Here is a 17,950-nt window from a genome sequence, read left to right on the forward strand (position 1 = left end):
GACGTTTCAGCTGTTACAAAAGAAGAGATTTAATCCTGAAATTTTATGGATGATTTTAACCCTATTTCTAGCCTATAAATAGAGGGCTATATTCAGCTTCTCAACTCACTCTCAAACATTCACAATTCACTTACAAAAGTGTTTTCTACAATTCTCTCTGTGAGTTCTCTCTGAGTGTTTTCCAATCAGAAGAGCAATACCACTAGAAGTCCACTCCGATTTCGGGTGTACGGAATTCGGAGCGACCGTGTTAACCTCGGGGGACGGTCCGCCTACTGTAGCGATTACACACATCGGGGCGAATTCGTTTCTAAGACAGTGGTTTTTACCACGACACGGTTTACGAATTTGTTCCTTTTAATTACTGTTTATATTTCCAGTCAATGCTAACGGTGTAGTTTTGCAGTTCATATATCCAACAAGAAGTAACCCATCTCTAATGGTATGAACCTTGGGACATTGAGTATGATTCTTGAGGAAGGGCGTACTATAAGGATGATCAATCTAGCTGTTGCAAGCGCGGGCAACCAAAATAGAGCACTCTCCCGTCAAAATATGTATTGATTGTAATGTTTCTGTTTGTTATGATTATTATCTTGACCGCTTGCCCTCGACTACATTTCAGTCACTTATGTATCATATAAGAAACATGTATAAGTAAAAACGTATGCAAATACTCTTATTTAAAAATATGTATACGGATCAAGCAACTTCAGTGGTTAGGAAATTGTTATTACTTCTTGATGTTTCAGATGTTGGCACTATGTATGTAAGGGTATGAGCGTTCAATATTAAATAGTTGAGAGTCTTTGAACAAATATTATCTTGTGTTATCTCAGACTAATCAAAAAAATATGCACAATATATAGATGATCGGTTTGTTATTAATTAGAATTAAAGTGATATTTATTTATTCTAGTTTAAGTCTAATCATGGTCATCCGCGATGACCTTTATAGTATTTGATTTGGATTGATCGTTTAATAGGTTGAATATCGATAATTCTATTAAAGAATAGTTTCAATTTATTCTAATTTAAGTTTGACCATGATAATCTAATCCAGATTTATTTTGATTTGAATCGGATATATTTCAATGATCAATATAATTATGTTTTGTAATAATTAATTTTGATGATAATTTTTTATGTGTTGTTACTCGTAACTATATCTATAACTTAAAAGATGGCATAAACTTATAACCAATCAATTAATGAATGTATTTAATTTGAAAGAAGAAATAATCTTATATGAAGTTGAATATAATAGCTTCAATAACCCTAAATAACTTTAAAAGAAATTAGTTCTAAGGAAGCCCCGTTTCGTGAATCGTGAACATAAATTGATGATCGGAGAAATAGAGGTAACTGAGTTGGGGTGAGATGCTGAATTGCTGCTTGCGTAGCGCTTCATTGCCCCGCATGCATTTACAGAGCACAGCCATTCAGCATACAAAAAAAATAAAGAAACAAAGCAATAGGGAAAAGAAATCATTTGGCCTTGGAAGTGCAGCTTGAAGGAACGTAGGATAGATTGGAAGCATGGAACTGCAACCGGCAATCAAGACGACTCGAGAACCGAAACGACCCGAGACGGTCGACTCTCCATCTAACACGGGCGCCTCCTTTCAAATTGAACGTAATCAGATCTTTCTGCAAACCGGTCTCCACCTCGTCTGCTTGTTCTGGATCTAAGGGTACGGGTGATGCTTGAGCAACAAAAGTAAAATCGACTGAACTGTTCTTACTTACTTCAAAGTCTGGTTCTTGCAATAGGGCTATGTCTTTTCCATCTAAGCTAAGTGTGTAATTAGAATGCGAGAAGCCAGCATGCGCCATATGGTTCCCATTGTTAGCTCGAATTACTATGTTGACCTGCATTCCCAGAGCGCCTTGGTAGTGATCGATCTCCATCCGGTCTAGATGAGCGTATACGACGCTAACATAAGGCACCCTGGGATGTATGACCAAGTATCCTATGAACGTAACGATGCCGGTGATGATGATTGCTAAGGTGATGATGGTGCAGATGACGGCACCACACCACACTAAGACATTCCTCCCTCCATCCCGGTCAGATCGTGACGATGATAACTTTGACTTCGAGGGCATTGGATCGTGGTCGGACCGACCGATAACAACATTCGAGGTCGGAGAGTTAATAGTTGGTTCATATGATTGCTCTGTCTCTCGGTTTCAGCCTTCCCAAGATTGGCAAGGTATAGAATTGTTAATGAGCTCTAATTGGTGGGGAAGGTTTTGGTATCTTCTTTTCCTACCTTAAAAGTATTTTCTCATATGTTTTCAAATAGGGTAAACTACTTATTTGATCACCCACTTATTATTTAAGTTTTGTTTTGGTCACCTAACTATTATTTTTTTAAGGCATAATATCAAAAAAACTCATAATACTTAACTAAATAGTCATTTTGACCCATATTCTTTTTTTAGCATTTTGGCTCCCAATATTTCATTTTATGGTAAAAGAAAGCCCTTTTATAGATGAAAATTGTTAGTTAACTAAAGGTTAACACTCCAAAATAGAGGTCATTTTACCCTAAAATTAATCGTAGAGGGCTAAAATACTCTAAAAAAGGATAATGACTAAAGTGACTATTCAATAAGATTTTAGAGTCTTTTTATCCTAAAATGAAAAATTCGGGGGCAAAAATGTTCCAAAAAATAATATGATTTAAAATGCCTGTTTTGGTAAATGCTTGGGATAATTTTGACATTATGTGTCTTTTTAAAAAGTCGTATCTAATGTTGCATTTTAGTTCTGATTTGATCACATCGTTAAAAAATTAAATGTGATGTTAACGTGTCTACATAAGATAATGTCACGTCAATATTGAAAAATAATTAAAAATGTTACGTTAGCATTATAGTTAATTTTTTAACGATGATTGTCCAAAACACAACTATAACATTGGTTATGATTTTTTTAAGAAAATAATAGTTAGTGACAAAAACATAAGATAAATAATAGTTAGGTGACCAAATAGGTAATTTATCCTTTCAAATATACGCATGTGATATGTCTGTAACGCTAAACCCACTTTATTAATCAAGGAATTTAAAGACTGGAAACTTGCCAATCACCTTCTCTCTCATTCTAAGCAACGAAAGAATTGTTTGGAAGAAAAGCAAGGCAGCAGCCATACAAGGAAAAACGCCATCAACACCTCTCTTTCCATCTCTTTCTTCTTCTTCTTCTTAACATCAACAAAAACCAAGCGCCATGGGAAAAATTACAGTCCGTTGCGTCTTGATCTTCTCTGTCGTTGCCTCGCTTGGCCTTGTCTCGTTTGCTCTGTGTCTTGTTGCAGAGGCCAAGAGAACCAAGGTTGTTGATATATATATATATATATATATATACATTCGTTGCGACTAGTTGATTAGTTTTTAATTCTAAAAGTAATTTTCCTATTGCGTCTGTGTAAGGCTGAAGATCTCAAGTTCGATGGACGGCTATGTCAAGTACCGGTGAGTCGTTCCTTTGGGTTCGTCGTTGCGGCACTAATCTGTCTCTCCATCGCTCAAATCATAGGGAACGTCACGGTGTGTGCAAATTACTGGTCGTCGAGGTCCAAAGGAAAGGTCCAAAATGGAAACGCTAAGAAACCAATTCTGTTTCTTACTGCATTTTCCTGGTAAGCCATCATCGGTCTATTGCATTGCCTATGCCTAACAGATGCGTAAATGAATTGCACTTTAACGAATTTATGTTTGTTTATCTATTTTAGGAGATGTGTAAATATAAATGAATCGAACACACTTTTGTGAGTTCTTTCATCTAATAAATTAATATAAATTTTTTATCAATACTCATTTATTAACTTAATAAACGAACGTCATACAAACGACTTTACTTAAAAGAAGATTAAAATTTGCAGGGTGAGCTTTGGAGTTGCGGTGATCCTAATGAGTGTAGCCACGAGCATGAGCCGAAAACAGTCCTACGGAGAAGGATGGTTGGACGGGGAATGCTACATAGTTAAAGGCGGAGTGTACATAAGCTCTGGACTTTTAAGCCTGGCTGCACTCTCGGCCTTGCTCGGAGCAGCCGCCGTCATGACAATCACCACTCCTGTTGATCAAGTCCTCAAAGTACATGCACACAATTAATGCATCAAAAAACAAATTATGTGAAGATGGAATTGCAATTTTTGGAGGCCTAGTTTCTACCCATACGATGCGTTTTGATTTGCGCTAGCTTTGGCTTGGAATTAAACAATCAACTACACAAGTATATATCCTAAATTTTGGCACAATTAACACTGGCTGGAGTGGAATAAAAAATATAATTAAATATAAAATGTATTTATATTCAAATCATTATTTCTATATTCAATCATAAATGTAAAGTAAAATATTCGTACAAATTGCAATTTTATGAGAACAATACCTATTTTTTTAAGAAAATAGTATCCAAAAAATATTATTTTGGGAATGGTATCATTTTCGATTACGTAAGTCCAAGATGTTATATGATAATTGTATTGTATTAAAGGCGTTATCAATTGATAGCATTGTCTATGTAGATGAAATGATGGAAGACGCTTCCGACACGCATTGCGCCTTTTATTAAAACTATTTATCAAATTAAATTTTAAATGTACATTGATTTTAAGCTTTTAAAAAAATATAAAAGATATTTAAAAGAATAATAAATTAGATAAATTATATTTAAACGCTTAAAGTTTATTTATGTTTTATTTAGTTCTCAAACATGTTATTTAATCAAAAACTGATCCTAATTGTTTGTGTCATATTTTATAACTTGTATAATATATTTGATATTACAATGTTTGAGATAAATATAATCTCTGAAAAATCTATTTAAATCCTAATTGATTTAAATCTTTGTTAATCTAATATCTGAACTCAAATTAACCCCTATTTTTATCTAATATCTCATAAATGTATTATATCATATTTTTATAAACAAATATTTAAATAGATAATATTTCAATAAAAATTAACACTGACAAAACATAAATAAAATAATAAATTTAATATATTTTATACCTTTTTACCCTCTAATTTTATTTCTCTTCTTCAAACAAAGCCTTATTACAGTGCTAGCGTTCATTTCACCCCACTCTTCTGTTTTTACTCTACTTCTCTCTGTCTGATAATATATGTATATATTCTTCTCTCATATACAAAGATAAACCTCATTATTTTGATGATACCATCTGATTATTCAGTTTCAGATCTCAACACCGAATGAAAGAAAAAAGGTGATTGAAGACATAGAGCAGCGAAGCTGGAGCAATTAAGGACTTTCGGTAGGGAGCTCGCAATGGGCTCCCAAGGCGGATTCTACCAGTCCAAAGAATTTCTGGATCTGGTCAAGTCCATCGGCGAGGCTCGATCCAAGGCTAACAGACCGGCTTTTGGTTCACAAGTAAAACCGCAAATTCTAAAATACCTGCTAATCTAGAATGACCTTTATTAAGGGAAGGAAAAAGTGGGGGAGCAGAGAGACCATGTATTTTACATAAAATCATATTATGTAAGTTCTCAATATGTTGCTATTAGTATTTCCATTTTTAGGAAGGTCCATTTTAAGATTTCATCAATGAGAATTTGAAAATCTCATCCTATAATAACAAATTTGGTCTTGATGTATTAATAGTCGTGTTTCTCAATATATTTTTCTCTTCAAGAACCGTAGACTGTCTGATTCAAACTTAAAGCTGTATCCTTCGTTTCAGAGGCTTTGTGATAATGACACTGGAGTTATGGGAGCAACCCTTTGTCCGCTTTTTGATCTTATAACACAAGACACTAATTCTTACAAAGATTTGGTTGTCAGCTTTGTAAGCATTCTTAAACAAGTAGCTGAACACAGACTGTCGAAGGCTTATGACTACCATCAGATGCCAGCTCCATTTATTCAGGTGATTGATTCATCTTTTAGGCTTTACTCGAGCTTTTAGAAAATTTCAATCGACTATGTAGGTCATATGATGAGCACAGTTTTATTGTGCAAATCAAGTTGCTAAAAATTCTGGCGTTGCTTGGAAGCGGTGACAAGAAAGCAAGTGAAAACATGTATACTGTAGTGGGCGACATATTCAAAAAATGTGATTCATCAAGTAATATAGGGAATGCGGTACTTTATGAGTGCATATGCTGTGTTTCTTCTATTTATCCCAATCCCAAGTTATGAGATTCTGCAACCGATGCTATATCAAGATTTTTAAAGGTAGCCGGTGACTATTCAGTGGAAGTTCAGAGCACTAGAGCATTATGGGTTCCTTTTTTTCTTGGTGACTATGATGACTCATGCCATCTTTTGTTTTCTGTTTGCAGAGTGACAGTCATAACCTAAAATACATGGGCATTGATGGTCTTAAAAGATAAGTCCAGAGATTGCTGAGCAACATCAACTGGCTGTGATTGATTGCTTAGAGGTTCAAAAGCTTCTTTTTTTTAATTCTGTCATTGGTATCTAGTCTTTGTTCTGATATAACGCTTAATTGGTTCTGTTAAATGAGAAATGAGATTTATAGGAACATGGAGAGGATGCTCTTTGAAAACTTTGATCCATCTATCTAGCTTAGAATGTACAGTTTTTCCCTTTTCTTTCGTGGTGGGCTAAAAATTTTTGAGTGAATGTTTTTGCCTCTTCATTATGCTATTTTCCATGCAATTGTCAATCTTAATTACAATTATTTAACACACGTGCTTGACACAGGACCCAGATGACACTCTGAAGAGGAAAACCTTTGAACTACTTTACAAAATGACCCAGATTTCATTAAATAAAACCATTTCATTCGAGAATAATCATCAACAAAAGTAACAAAATAACGCAAAACCAGATTTAGAGAGAACTGGGACTAAATCCTCACAAATCAGAATGAACTAACTCAAAGGGTGCAGAAGATCATTTAGAACTCTAGGACTTGAGCTAAGATGGTGATGCTTAGTAAACTGACAAGACTTGCAATCCAAAGTTGCTAAGGAGGAAAACTGAGGACAATTTCTTTAAAGAAGAAAATGAAGGATGACCCAACCGATAATGTTCTTCACAAGGGGTAAGAATCCCAATGCAAGCAACAGATTTCGAATCTTGGGCATCAAGGATATAAAGATCATCCAATTCATGTCCTTTACCAATAATTTTTTTTGTCAAGAGATCCTGAAACAAACAATAACCAGGAAAAAATGAGACACAATAATTAAGGGTACGTGTAAGTTTATTGGTTGACATCAAATTAAAAGATAATTGGGATAAACTCAAATCAGATGACAAAGTGATGGATGGAGTATGATTGGAAATGCTACATCTAATAATAGTTGATGTGGAACCATCAGCTAAAGTCATAGGAGTCATAGATGAATGAGATTGAAAGTCAGAAAGAAGATGTGGTTACCTGTCTGGATCTGTAGCACCAGTATCAATGACCCATTTTGACGAGGTGGAAACAAAGCATTTATTGGGTTTAACTGACTCAACAAGGGAGGAAACGGGAGCAGAAGGTTGATTCATATAGTCTTGAAAGTGAAGGAACTTGGCATACTCATTCGCAAATATTGTAACAACCGGTGAAGAAGTTTCTACACTAGATGCAACATGAGCAAATTGAGATTTCTTAGATTGTAGCTTCCGATAATCACGTTTGAGATGTCCCGATTTATGACAATAGTAACACACAACTTCGCCATGCTCGCAACCACGAACTCCAAACTATGATTAGGTCTATTGGATGCTAATCCCATGTTTCTATTAGGTGCGCCATTTTTGTACTGCTGTTTTCCAGATTCGAAAGAGGTAGCATGATTAAGGAAAAAACTGGAAGGCTGAGAATACAGGACAAGTAAAGAAGTTTCAGTACGACGAACATGCCGAAAAACATCATCAAGACTAGAAATTTCTGGACTAGAAAGGATTTGGGACTTGGCAATCTCATATTCTGGTGGAAGACCGGCAAAAAAACTCATAATCGCCATTTTTTCTCTTTGACTCCGTTGGACCTCTATATTGACAATGAAAGGAAGCAACATATTAAGTTCTTCATATGTCTTCTTAAAGTCCACAAAACAATGGGTCAGAGGCCGATCTTCTTTTTCATTCCTGTAAAAACTCTAACATACATCATAGATACGAAAAAGTTTTCCTTTACCAGAATATAAAAATTACAAATAATTCATCAATTGTTTCACCATCTTGCAATGACTAACCATACCCACCACCTCACTATCAATAGAGTTACGTATCTACGTATACAAGCAAGCATCTTCTCTCATATAAGGAAGTTGAGAATCATTCGTAAGAGAATCTTCAGTCAAGTGACTATCGATATAAAGACTCAACAAATACAACTCAATCATATGGTTCCATTCGAGAAAATTAAAATCATTTAACTTTGGTCAGTAACTTTAGAAGTAACCGGAACTATATCAGACATAAATTTAACCTTTTTGTCACCCACAATCGCAAGTCGACATAGAATTCACAGCAAACACAAAACTAGCAACCAAACAGTATTTAAAAAAAAATGACACCTAACCCGAAACAAAAAATGAACCAGAAGCATGGATCGGGGCAGCAGGGTGTGGTCGAAAACAAGCGGAGAGGATGGCGGAGGGAATCGGCGACCACGTGCTCTCACGCGTCGGAGCGTGAAGGGGTCGCAAAATATGGCGGCGGCACATGGGGCTCACGTGCTAGGATTCCGGTGATCGGAATTTCCAGAACGGCTGACCAGCGCATGGCGGATCTCTTGGAGCCGGCGGTGTCAATAGATGAGCGTCCAAAAGTCATCGGTAAAAAACGACCAAAAAGCACTCCTTTCTCCCGATACCCAAACAGCCCCCCCAAAAAACGAAGAACTTGAATATATTAAACCATTTGATACCATGTAAAAACAGTAGAGAAAGCATTCTAATTGATTTTATTCATCAATAGAAAAGAGCTATATATACACAAGCTAGTATATCTAAACTAGGTAACTAAATATATTACAATTAACGGAATATATACTTTTCCTAGAAGTTAGCCTAATAATCTGTAACAGTTATTATCTTAATTTGCGAGTCTGATTGCAGGTAATTTGTTGGGTACAGGGGGAATATGAAACAGCTGATAGAATGTTATCTGCTTCCGACATTACCGGGAAGCTATGTGATGTGGCAGAGGCTTATTCTAGTGATGAGACTGATAAGGTATCAACTAGTATGAACTAATTGTTCTTAGCCTAAGTATTAGTTATTACCGATTCTTGGTGCAGTTAACCAAGTTATGTTCATAATTCTTGCAGTCATAGTTATCTGAAAATGTCATTTATAATCATTTTAGGATTTTATAGTTTTCTTTCATGTTATGATCTTTTATTTATTTTTGAAGGCATACGCAGTTACAGCTCTCATGAAAATATATGCGTTTGAAATAGCAGCTGGGAGGAAAATAGATATGCTGCCTGAGGTTGGTTTCCAGACACGTGAGGACAAATTTTCTATATGCAAATGCGTATTCATTTATCTTGTTGATGTGTTGCATCCTTTGGTACTTCTATGTTAGATTGCATGTTTTTAGTGCAACAGCCTGAAAATTATTTAAACTACCTGTGTCTGCGTTTGGTGTTTGATTTTATGGTTGTTTGGTTGCCTTAGTACTTAAGTTCTCTCAACATTAGCTAGCAAGGACATTTAAAGGAATTAGTACTCTGATTGATTAGGGAAAGTTTGACCATGGTTACAACTTACAAGATAACAATGACATATCTCTGTCTCTTTTCATATGATTTGGCAATGAAGAAAATAAATCTGGCTTGGGCTGGCTGTCAGACTGGAAGTGTGTATTAGCATTATCTTATTATATTGATTGTGAAATTTTGTTTCACAACAATGCTATCTTTTACTCGGCAGTGTCTGTAGCTGTAAGAAAAGGTTGTACTGTTTAAATAGTAATTTCCGTCCTCTACTCTTTCTCTCTCTCTCTGGGGTTATGTTTGAGTATAAAGGGCATGTGTTGAAACTATAATTAAGCGACCTCTTGCTAGGTTGTTCTGATGTTGAGATAATGATATGTGAAGAAGAGTTATATTATATGATTGTGTGCCAAGATCTGCTTTTGGATTCCTGAAGTGGTCAAAATTAAGGATGATAGGTAAGGGGAATACTACCACAACATTGGGCTAGGGAGTGAGAAAAATGTATGCTGGAACAAGCTTTTGACGCATTATATTCAGGAATAAAGCCTACCAGGTGGAAATCAGTGGTTCTTGATTCCATCTGTGCATTGTGCTAGTACTAGTAGGATGTAGATAACTGCAAATTTATTGTAACTGTATAGTCGTGGAACTTCTCGTGACATATTATTGTTGAAATGGAAATCCCCTTATAATGCTTACTAACTCCACTAAAAGCTAGATTCACTTTGATGAAAAGTTTTGTTAATGCCTGAATACAAAATACTTGCATGTATAATCATATTCAACTTTTGTTGGGTAACAATTGGTGGTAACAATTGGTGGATTGATTGCTATTTCCTTTCTTGATGCAGTGTCAATCTTTAGTGGAAGAGTTATTGGCTTCTCACTCAACAGATTTGCAGCAACGTGCCTACGAACTGTAAGCAGTGATTGGCCTCGACACACATGCCGTCGAGTGTATTATGCCACCAGATGCAAGTTGTGAAGATATTGAGGTGTTTTTCTATTGCATTCTGTTTATTTAATTAGGTCTCGATGTACAGATTATAACTTTATCCAATGTCTCTGATGACACCTGTTTCAATTTCCTCTTGATATCTTATGTTTTGTCAACTGCATCATGGTGGAGCATTCTTTTCTTTTCTATAACTTTTTATGCACGAGTCTTATTAGTTCTTCTTGCAGGTTGATAAAGGCCTTTCTTTCCTTAATGGTTATATCCAAGAAGCAATAGAAAAAGGCTCTCAGCCCTATATTCCTGAGAGTGAACGCTCTGGAGTGTTAAATACGGGCAATTTTAGGAACCAGTATCACTTTGAATCATCACGTGGTCTCAGGTTCGAGGCATGTGAGCTCCCTGTGCCTGCGGTGCAATCTACTATTCCTCAAGCCTTACTTCCTTCAACTGAAATTGTTCCTGTGCCCGAGCCAATGTTTCCTAGGGAGACCTACCAGACTCCTATTCTATCTAATCCGTATGCAGGACCAACGGAGCTCAAGCTACGACTAGACGGAGTACAAAAGAAATGGGGTAGACCAACACATACACGCCTGAAACATCTATCTCAAATTCGACATCACAGAAAATGGTTAATGGTGCTGCACAAGTTGAGAGGGCAAGTACTGTAAATTCAACACGTGAAACCTATGCTTCAAGGAAACCACAAGTTGAAATTTCTCATGAAAAGCAGAAACTTGCTGCTTCACTGTTTGGAGGTTCGTCGAAACCGGAAAAGGGGGCTGCTACTGGTCATAAGGTTTCGAAGGCAAGCAGCCATGCGGTGGAGAAGTCTCATGTGCCAAAGTCTAGCAATGAAATTGCATCAGAAAATACCACTCCTGCTCAACCTCCTCCGGACTTGCTTGATATGGGGCAACCAACTGACACAAGTACTGCTCCTTCACTAGATCCATTTAAACAATTGGAGGGCCTTCTCAACACAACTCAAGTTGCTTCAGTTGCAAATGGTGCAACTGCCGCTTCCAGAACACCTGACGTAATGGCATCGTATGCAGACACACCCATTAGTATACACAATAAAGACGACGCTGATCTTTTATCTGGCCTGTCAAATCCTTCCATGACAAACATGCCCGGTGCTACTGCTAAGCCGCAATTAACACGAAACAGTGGTAAGGGGCCAGACCCTAAAGATTCCTTGGAAAAAGATGCATTGGTGAGGCAGATGGGTTGTGAATCCATCGAGTCAGAACCCAAACTTGTTTAAAGATTTACTTGCGTGAATTATATATAAGAAGGATTCAAGGGATTTTGCATGCAGCTGGGCAGTTGAAAGGACAATCATACAAGCGATATGCCATGTATTTATTATCCATAGATGATCCAGCCTTATGGAATGGGGTGTGGGATTAAGTTTCAGGTACTGATGTGTAGTAGTTCTTTTCTCTTTTGGTCAGCATACTGGTCTGTAGTTGGAGGGTGAGCGGAAACGCTGGTGTCGTGTTCTATAACAATGGTGTAAAAATATTAATTAATTAATCTGAAATATGGAGCCAAGCCAACCTGTCTCAATTAGAAACAGAAATAAAGACGATCTGGACACGGAGGTTTTAGACATGCAATTTTCTCCTTTTGTTACTTCTATTGTTTTGGCTTTTGTATTATTATATTTAATTTTCGTATTTGTATAAGTTTTTTCTTATCATTTTCATTTTTTATACTATCATTTCACTATCAAATCATCTTAATATATTTTTTGTTAAAAATATTACATAATCTAAGCAGAAACTACCACTTGTAATAAAAGTTAAAGATTTTACAAATATAAAAATGTAAAAAATGTAAAATAAATCATTAAAACATCTTTACAATCCAAAATTATAAATTAATATTTTTTTCAAAAAGTATCATTATACTTATTTTTTGGAAAAAATAAAAATTATTAAAGATTAATAAAAAAATTCATTTTGTTTTCAAAATGCTTAAAATCAAAGCTTTTAAAGAAAAGTTTTTAGATTTTTCTTGATTTTATTTGAATATTTAATTTTTTTAAATGTTTAATATTTTATTTTTATTTTACAGTGTGGCACTGATAAAAATTATATAATTATCAAACTCGTAATTTAACTATAATACAGAGGCTAAAAGAGGTATTGAGCCTATATTTTAGGTTCTACCCTCAAATTCAAATTTCAAATCATATATGCTTTTCGTGCTCAGGACTATTGGCGCCTATTGTTGCGAATCTTGAGAAAAAGAAAGCAAAATTTGAACATTGATTGGGTGCGAACAAAGAAAACGTTGCCGTTGCTCTCTCAATTTGTGGTTTTCCTTTCGTTGCTGTGCTTGTATTGTGATTTGTATCGAAGAAGATGGGTAGCAGAAATGTCGGTGGTCAGGTCACAGCAATGGGAAAGAGACAATCCGATTTGAAAAAGTCTTTCAACCTCGCCGTCCGCTCTCTTCTCACTACTTGTTCTGCCCAGGTTTATTTATTTTTCTCTTTTAATTTCATTCCTTTTTTGTTTCTGTCGAGATCTTTTCTTTCTTTAGCGACAGTATAGATGATTTCAAATGGTTTTCTCTTTTGTAATTTTGAAGGAATTCAGCAAAGCATTTCCAACTTTTACTAATGTCGAGCAACAACGTCTCCACCAGCTTTTTATTCAGGTCTACTTTCTTATTATGTACTTTCTTTAATCCACAAATATAGTTCATTTGCGTTTTGTGTTTCATTTTAGCTGGGCTTAGCTTGTTATTAATACAAACTCCTTAATAAAACAAATCTTACTTCTCAGATATCTAAAAGAGGAAAACTATTTGCTTTATGTACTCCTCGTATCTCAGAAGAAATTATTTTCTGTTGATTTTATGTATAGAGCTTTTAAGGACTATTTTTAACTGATACTTGATCTTGACGCTAATCTATGGCAAATTTTCAGGTCATTACCTCTTTGCATGGGAATGTTGAGGTATGCAGTATCCTTCTCTTATCTTGCCTTCATTTTTAATTATCATTTTGTAATGCTATAATTAACTCTCCCTTTAATTTATTTAAATTATTCATAACACTTACACCTGGCTATAGTTTTTACCCTTAAAGGACTTTTTGCAACTCTGTTGCTTTTTTCAAACAAATGATGTTAATGCTGATTGAAAGTTTTGGCCATATGGAATTAAAGAGATTACTGGATACAATGATATAATAATGCAATGGAGCAGAAGCCGTGCAAATATCTCGGTATCATAGTCGATGCAACTTTCTCTTACTTTTGGAAACATGTATTTGAAAACTTGAATTTCATTTGCAAAATAAATTGTACTATTTGACAAATCTATGGATTTGATGTACTTGTATGTATCATACAATCTGCACTATTTTTGAAATTCAAATTTCCATATACTGCCTTCAGATATAATTTAAGCAGAAGCTAACTCACTGCCTTCAAATTTCCAATTCTCTTAATTGTGTTATATGAGCCTTATTTCTGATTTTACGTCTTCTATGTATCAGGATGAATTTGAGTCTTTATGCCGTGAAACTCAGGTATTCCCTGTTATAAGACTACTATAGTTTAATTTATATCAGTTTATTATACTCCCGATGTAGGGTTTCTTTCATCATTTGGATATATGTACACGAATCTGTTATGCAGAATTTTATCAATGAAATTTTCTCATCTTCTTCTCTGAATTCTTCACTTTCTCGAATCTCTTTCTTTTCTCCATTAAAATTTGTTTGTTCACAGTCGAGCTGTGAAAGTATTCGTAACAGCTGTCTATTGTAAATCACTGAAGAGTTTTTTGAAGAGTGTTAAATGAGATTTAGTGGTTCAAAAGCTTAAATTAACTTTATTATCTATTATTGATTGCAAAAATACCCGGCAAGAAAAGAGTTAGGGTCTCGTTACTCGTATAAAAACATTTGTTATGAGAAGCCAATAGTAGAGAATGAATAAGGTAACAACAGATCCCAAATTTAACCAATGTGAATGAGACAGCCCCACTTTTTTTACATGATTGTCTATATCACATTCAATTTCCAGACAATTTTATTGCATTGCATTGATGTACATCTATTGTAACTCTTCTAGGCACCTTAATTTTTAAGGTTATTTATTTATTTGTAGGTAGGAGATGCCCTTGATACTGTGGAGCAACTTGTGGAAGAACAATCTCTTGACTCTTTGTTTTCAGAGAGGTAGGTCTGGTTTCTACTTTCTAATGTTCTTTGAATGTTTGGTGGGTTACTAATTAACAGTTGATTACATGTGTAATTCAATCCTATTAGGATATCTGCAGTTTCAAATTGAATGATCACAGAGTTGAATTCTATTAGCTTCTTTTTTCTGGAATAGATGAAGACTCTACTCTTTATACTCGAACAAATTTGTTTTCTAACACCACTTAATTATGTTGCCTATGGTGATTACTGTTACCTCATGTGATTATTTGCTCTTATATTCACATGGAACCATGTTGGCTGCACTTCTCTCATATGAACTAGTGAGGATTTTGAATGCAGGACTAATGTAATGGATGCAGTGCACAGTTTGTTAACTGCAAAGAAAGCCGAGATCCATTACTTAAGAGGCCTGTTGGAAAGGGTAAGAAATGATCTTGTGAAGTTTTTCTATTACAAAGTAATTTATTAAGCATTACAAGGAAATTATTAATGTTTTAGCTTCATTTTGTGTGCCGAAAACTATGAAGAGGGCTATTTAAGCCATCAAAATAGTCGTACAAAAATTTGAACTGTTTTGCAATGAAGCAGAACTTGGTTATTTAAGTAGGTGAATTGTTTTGATTAAATGACATGTTATGATATACCCTCGTAGTTTGCTTATTCTAATGGTTAGATAAAAAACATAGAAAAGTTATGGCATCTTTTATTACCAATTTGTTTGTAGGCTGAAGAACATAAACGGCTCATTCAAGCTCGGGTGGACCTACTTAAGAATAATACACAAGAAGTCTTGGACACAAAACATGTTGTTGAGAAGGTGGGTAATTTTTCACTTTTAGTATTTCCTATCTCAATTATGAGCTTAAGCTGTGTTTGGTAGCCAAATTTTACTGGGGAAATTCTTAAATATTATTTACCTAATGCTTTTGTCGCAGTTGAGAGGTGGAATTTTAAGTTACAGGGGAACCTAAAACGTAGTGCTTTAAATGGTCCGCAGCTGGTGGTGCTATCAAGATGTATCTTCGACTGCCGTGGCATGAAGTGGTTGATAATTACACCAACATGTATTTATCGCAAGATGTCGTTAAAGATTCATTGCCATGGCAATATATACATAATTTAGATATGAATGTGTAGTAGCAAAGTTTTCAGTTTCACTGCTGCCGTTGCCTGTTGGTGTACGTGTATGAGCTTCCAGTTTGCCAAAGCTACATTGCTCCATGCTGACTAATAGACAATATCATGATGTTAACATAAAGATATCTTGTCAAAGTTGTTATATTCGTGTTCGTATTCATAAATCTAATGGTAGACTATTTGACAGTGTTGAAAGCTAAGGCTCTGAGGCAAGAAGTTTGCCTGATATTAAGATTTCTCAATTCAGATCGTTGAATGGCTTAAGGTTAGGTTTTCTCATCCCTGTAACCGCCTCAGACCGATGTGGATAGCCTGATCCAATTTGGAGTGTCACATTAGGCCACCGAGCGACCCACCGTAAAATAGCGGAAAATTTAAAACTTTTTATCAAAACATGTAAACTCATAAAATTATTTATAATACAAAATAATAGTTATTAGTATTCAAAATAAACCAGATTTTCAGACTCATATATAAAACACAATACAATCTATATGCCCCTTAATCACATATACTATACTTTGCAAACAACGCCGTAAGATCTCCCTTACTGAATTTGATAGACGCACTAGTACAATTCTTTTAACCTGCAATGGTGAGTAATAGAGTGAACTTCGTAAAGCTCAGTAATACAGAACTATTAGATGATGCTACATGACATGCAGATAAATGAGAAGCCATAATTTTCTTATTGAATCAAATGTATACCAATTGCGGAATAATCTGGGGTTCCATTAGTAGTTCATCGAGTAGAAGCCATGAATCTCAGTTCATAAGAAACCTTTCATACTATCACGTTTTCATGAGGTCGAATAGGATGCCTAGTGTGTTCCATCAGTACGATAAAACCATAATAAGTACACTAATCAAATGATAGTTCAGTAAAATCCCATAAACTATATTGTAGTAGAGCTTTTTAAACTCGTATTTTAAAGTCATCTTACAAAGAGTTAACCTAAGGGAACATCTCAGGGCCTGAGAGCCTACCCAAGATAGATTTCAGGGCCGTGGCGCCTACCTAAGAACACATCTTAGCGCCGCAGAGCCTACCCGAGAATAATCTCAAGGCCGCAGAGCCAACCTAAGAGTCACATTAGGTCCATAAAAATTTTCCAACTTGATCATAGTTGTACACTACAAATTTGTATCTCCAAGATACAGTTTATACAATGATAAAAATCCATAAGCCATCATCGTTAAGTCGGTACATCCATAAAACAGTAACCATCAGTGTACCACATGTTAAAACAATAAAACAATTTTTCAAAATATAAGGAACACACTAGAGAATCCAAATATTTTTCAGATGCATTTTGTAGTTATCAATATGGATAACATGAACTTGTGCAATTTGATCGGATTCCAGTAATAAGATCTTATTGAAGAGAATCGATTTCTAACTGATTTAATTAGACATTTCAGATTGATACTTTAGAATTCCACTAAGTTTCCATGTGCATCATGAAAACGTTTAGGAACTTTTATACATAATAATTCTAAATTCAGATTTACTGCGAGTGATTCCATTACACAAACAATAAGGGGTATTCAGTAATATACTTTGAATTCATAGGATTTCAGCCCAATTGAACCAAATGAGATATTCAAATCTTTTCATTCTGCTTTACTTGCGTTTTCAAACATGACCGAAGTGATTTTAGATGAAAATATAGAATTAAAATTCAAGTCATTTACAATCTGTTGAGTTAATCGATTGACGAATATGGCCAAGAGGGGGTGAATTGGCAATTAAAAAATTTGGTGGAAGCTTTTGCAGAAAATTGAAAGAAATTGCACAACAATTTAGAGTGGTTCGACTTTATCAACCAAAGTCTACGTCCACTACCTTAGCTATCCACACTAAGGATTTTCCAAAAATTCACTAATTTGTTCTTTCTTTTGATGCCAAAGAGATAACCTTACAACTCCCTCAAGAATATACCCCAATTCTTGAGAACACTCTTTTCTCAAAGAGAAATACAAATTTGCAAACTTACA

The 17,950-nt window shown here is 35.1% G+C and overlaps 3 protein-coding genes and 1 pseudogene across 3 annotated transcripts; 3 read left to right on the plus strand and 1 right to left on the minus strand.

The window, feature by feature from the left end:
* Positions 1 to 1,488: 1,488 nt before the first annotated feature.
* On the minus strand, positions 1,489 to 2,109 carry LOC120141910. The gene has a single exon (XM_039156672.1). The coding sequence runs from the start codon at positions 2,107 to 2,109 to the stop codon at positions 1,489 to 1,491; it is 621 nt and encodes a 206-aa protein (XP_039012603.1).
* A 1,103-nt stretch (positions 2,110 to 3,212) lies between these two features.
* LOC120141969 (protein MODIFYING WALL LIGNIN-1-like) lies at positions 3,213 to 4,226 on the plus strand. The gene is made up of 3 exons (XM_039156740.1): positions 3,213 to 3,343; positions 3,442 to 3,650; positions 3,894 to 4,226. Exons 1-3 carry the CDS (start codon positions 3,239 to 3,241, stop codon positions 4,123 to 4,125), a joined length of 546 nt encoding a protein of 181 aa, XP_039012671.1. The 5' UTR covers positions 3,213 to 3,238; the 3' UTR covers positions 4,126 to 4,226.
* A 1,079-nt stretch (positions 4,227 to 5,305) lies between these two features.
* Positions 5,306 to 11,927, plus strand: LOC120141911 (annotated as a pseudogene).
* A 951-nt stretch (positions 11,928 to 12,878) lies between these two features.
* LOC120141941 lies at positions 12,879 to 16,019 on the plus strand. Its single transcript, XM_039156702.1, has 8 exons — positions 12,879 to 13,115; positions 13,231 to 13,299; positions 13,572 to 13,601; positions 14,144 to 14,176; positions 14,760 to 14,830; positions 15,155 to 15,236; positions 15,540 to 15,632; positions 15,751 to 16,019. The coding sequence occupies exons 1-8, from the start codon at positions 13,002 to 13,004 to the stop codon at positions 15,784 to 15,786; spliced, it is 528 nt and encodes a 175-aa protein (XP_039012633.1). The 5' UTR covers positions 12,879 to 13,001; the 3' UTR covers positions 15,787 to 16,019.
* Positions 16,020 to 17,950: the final 1,931 nt, after the last annotated feature.

This window comes from Hibiscus syriacus, unplaced genomic scaffold (assembly GCF_006381635.1).
Source record: "Hibiscus syriacus cultivar Baekdansim isolate YM2019G1 unplaced genomic scaffold, ASM638163v2 tig00110816_pilon, whole genome shotgun sequence".
NCBI lineage: Eukaryota > Viridiplantae > Streptophyta > Magnoliopsida > Malvales > Malvaceae > Hibiscus > Hibiscus syriacus.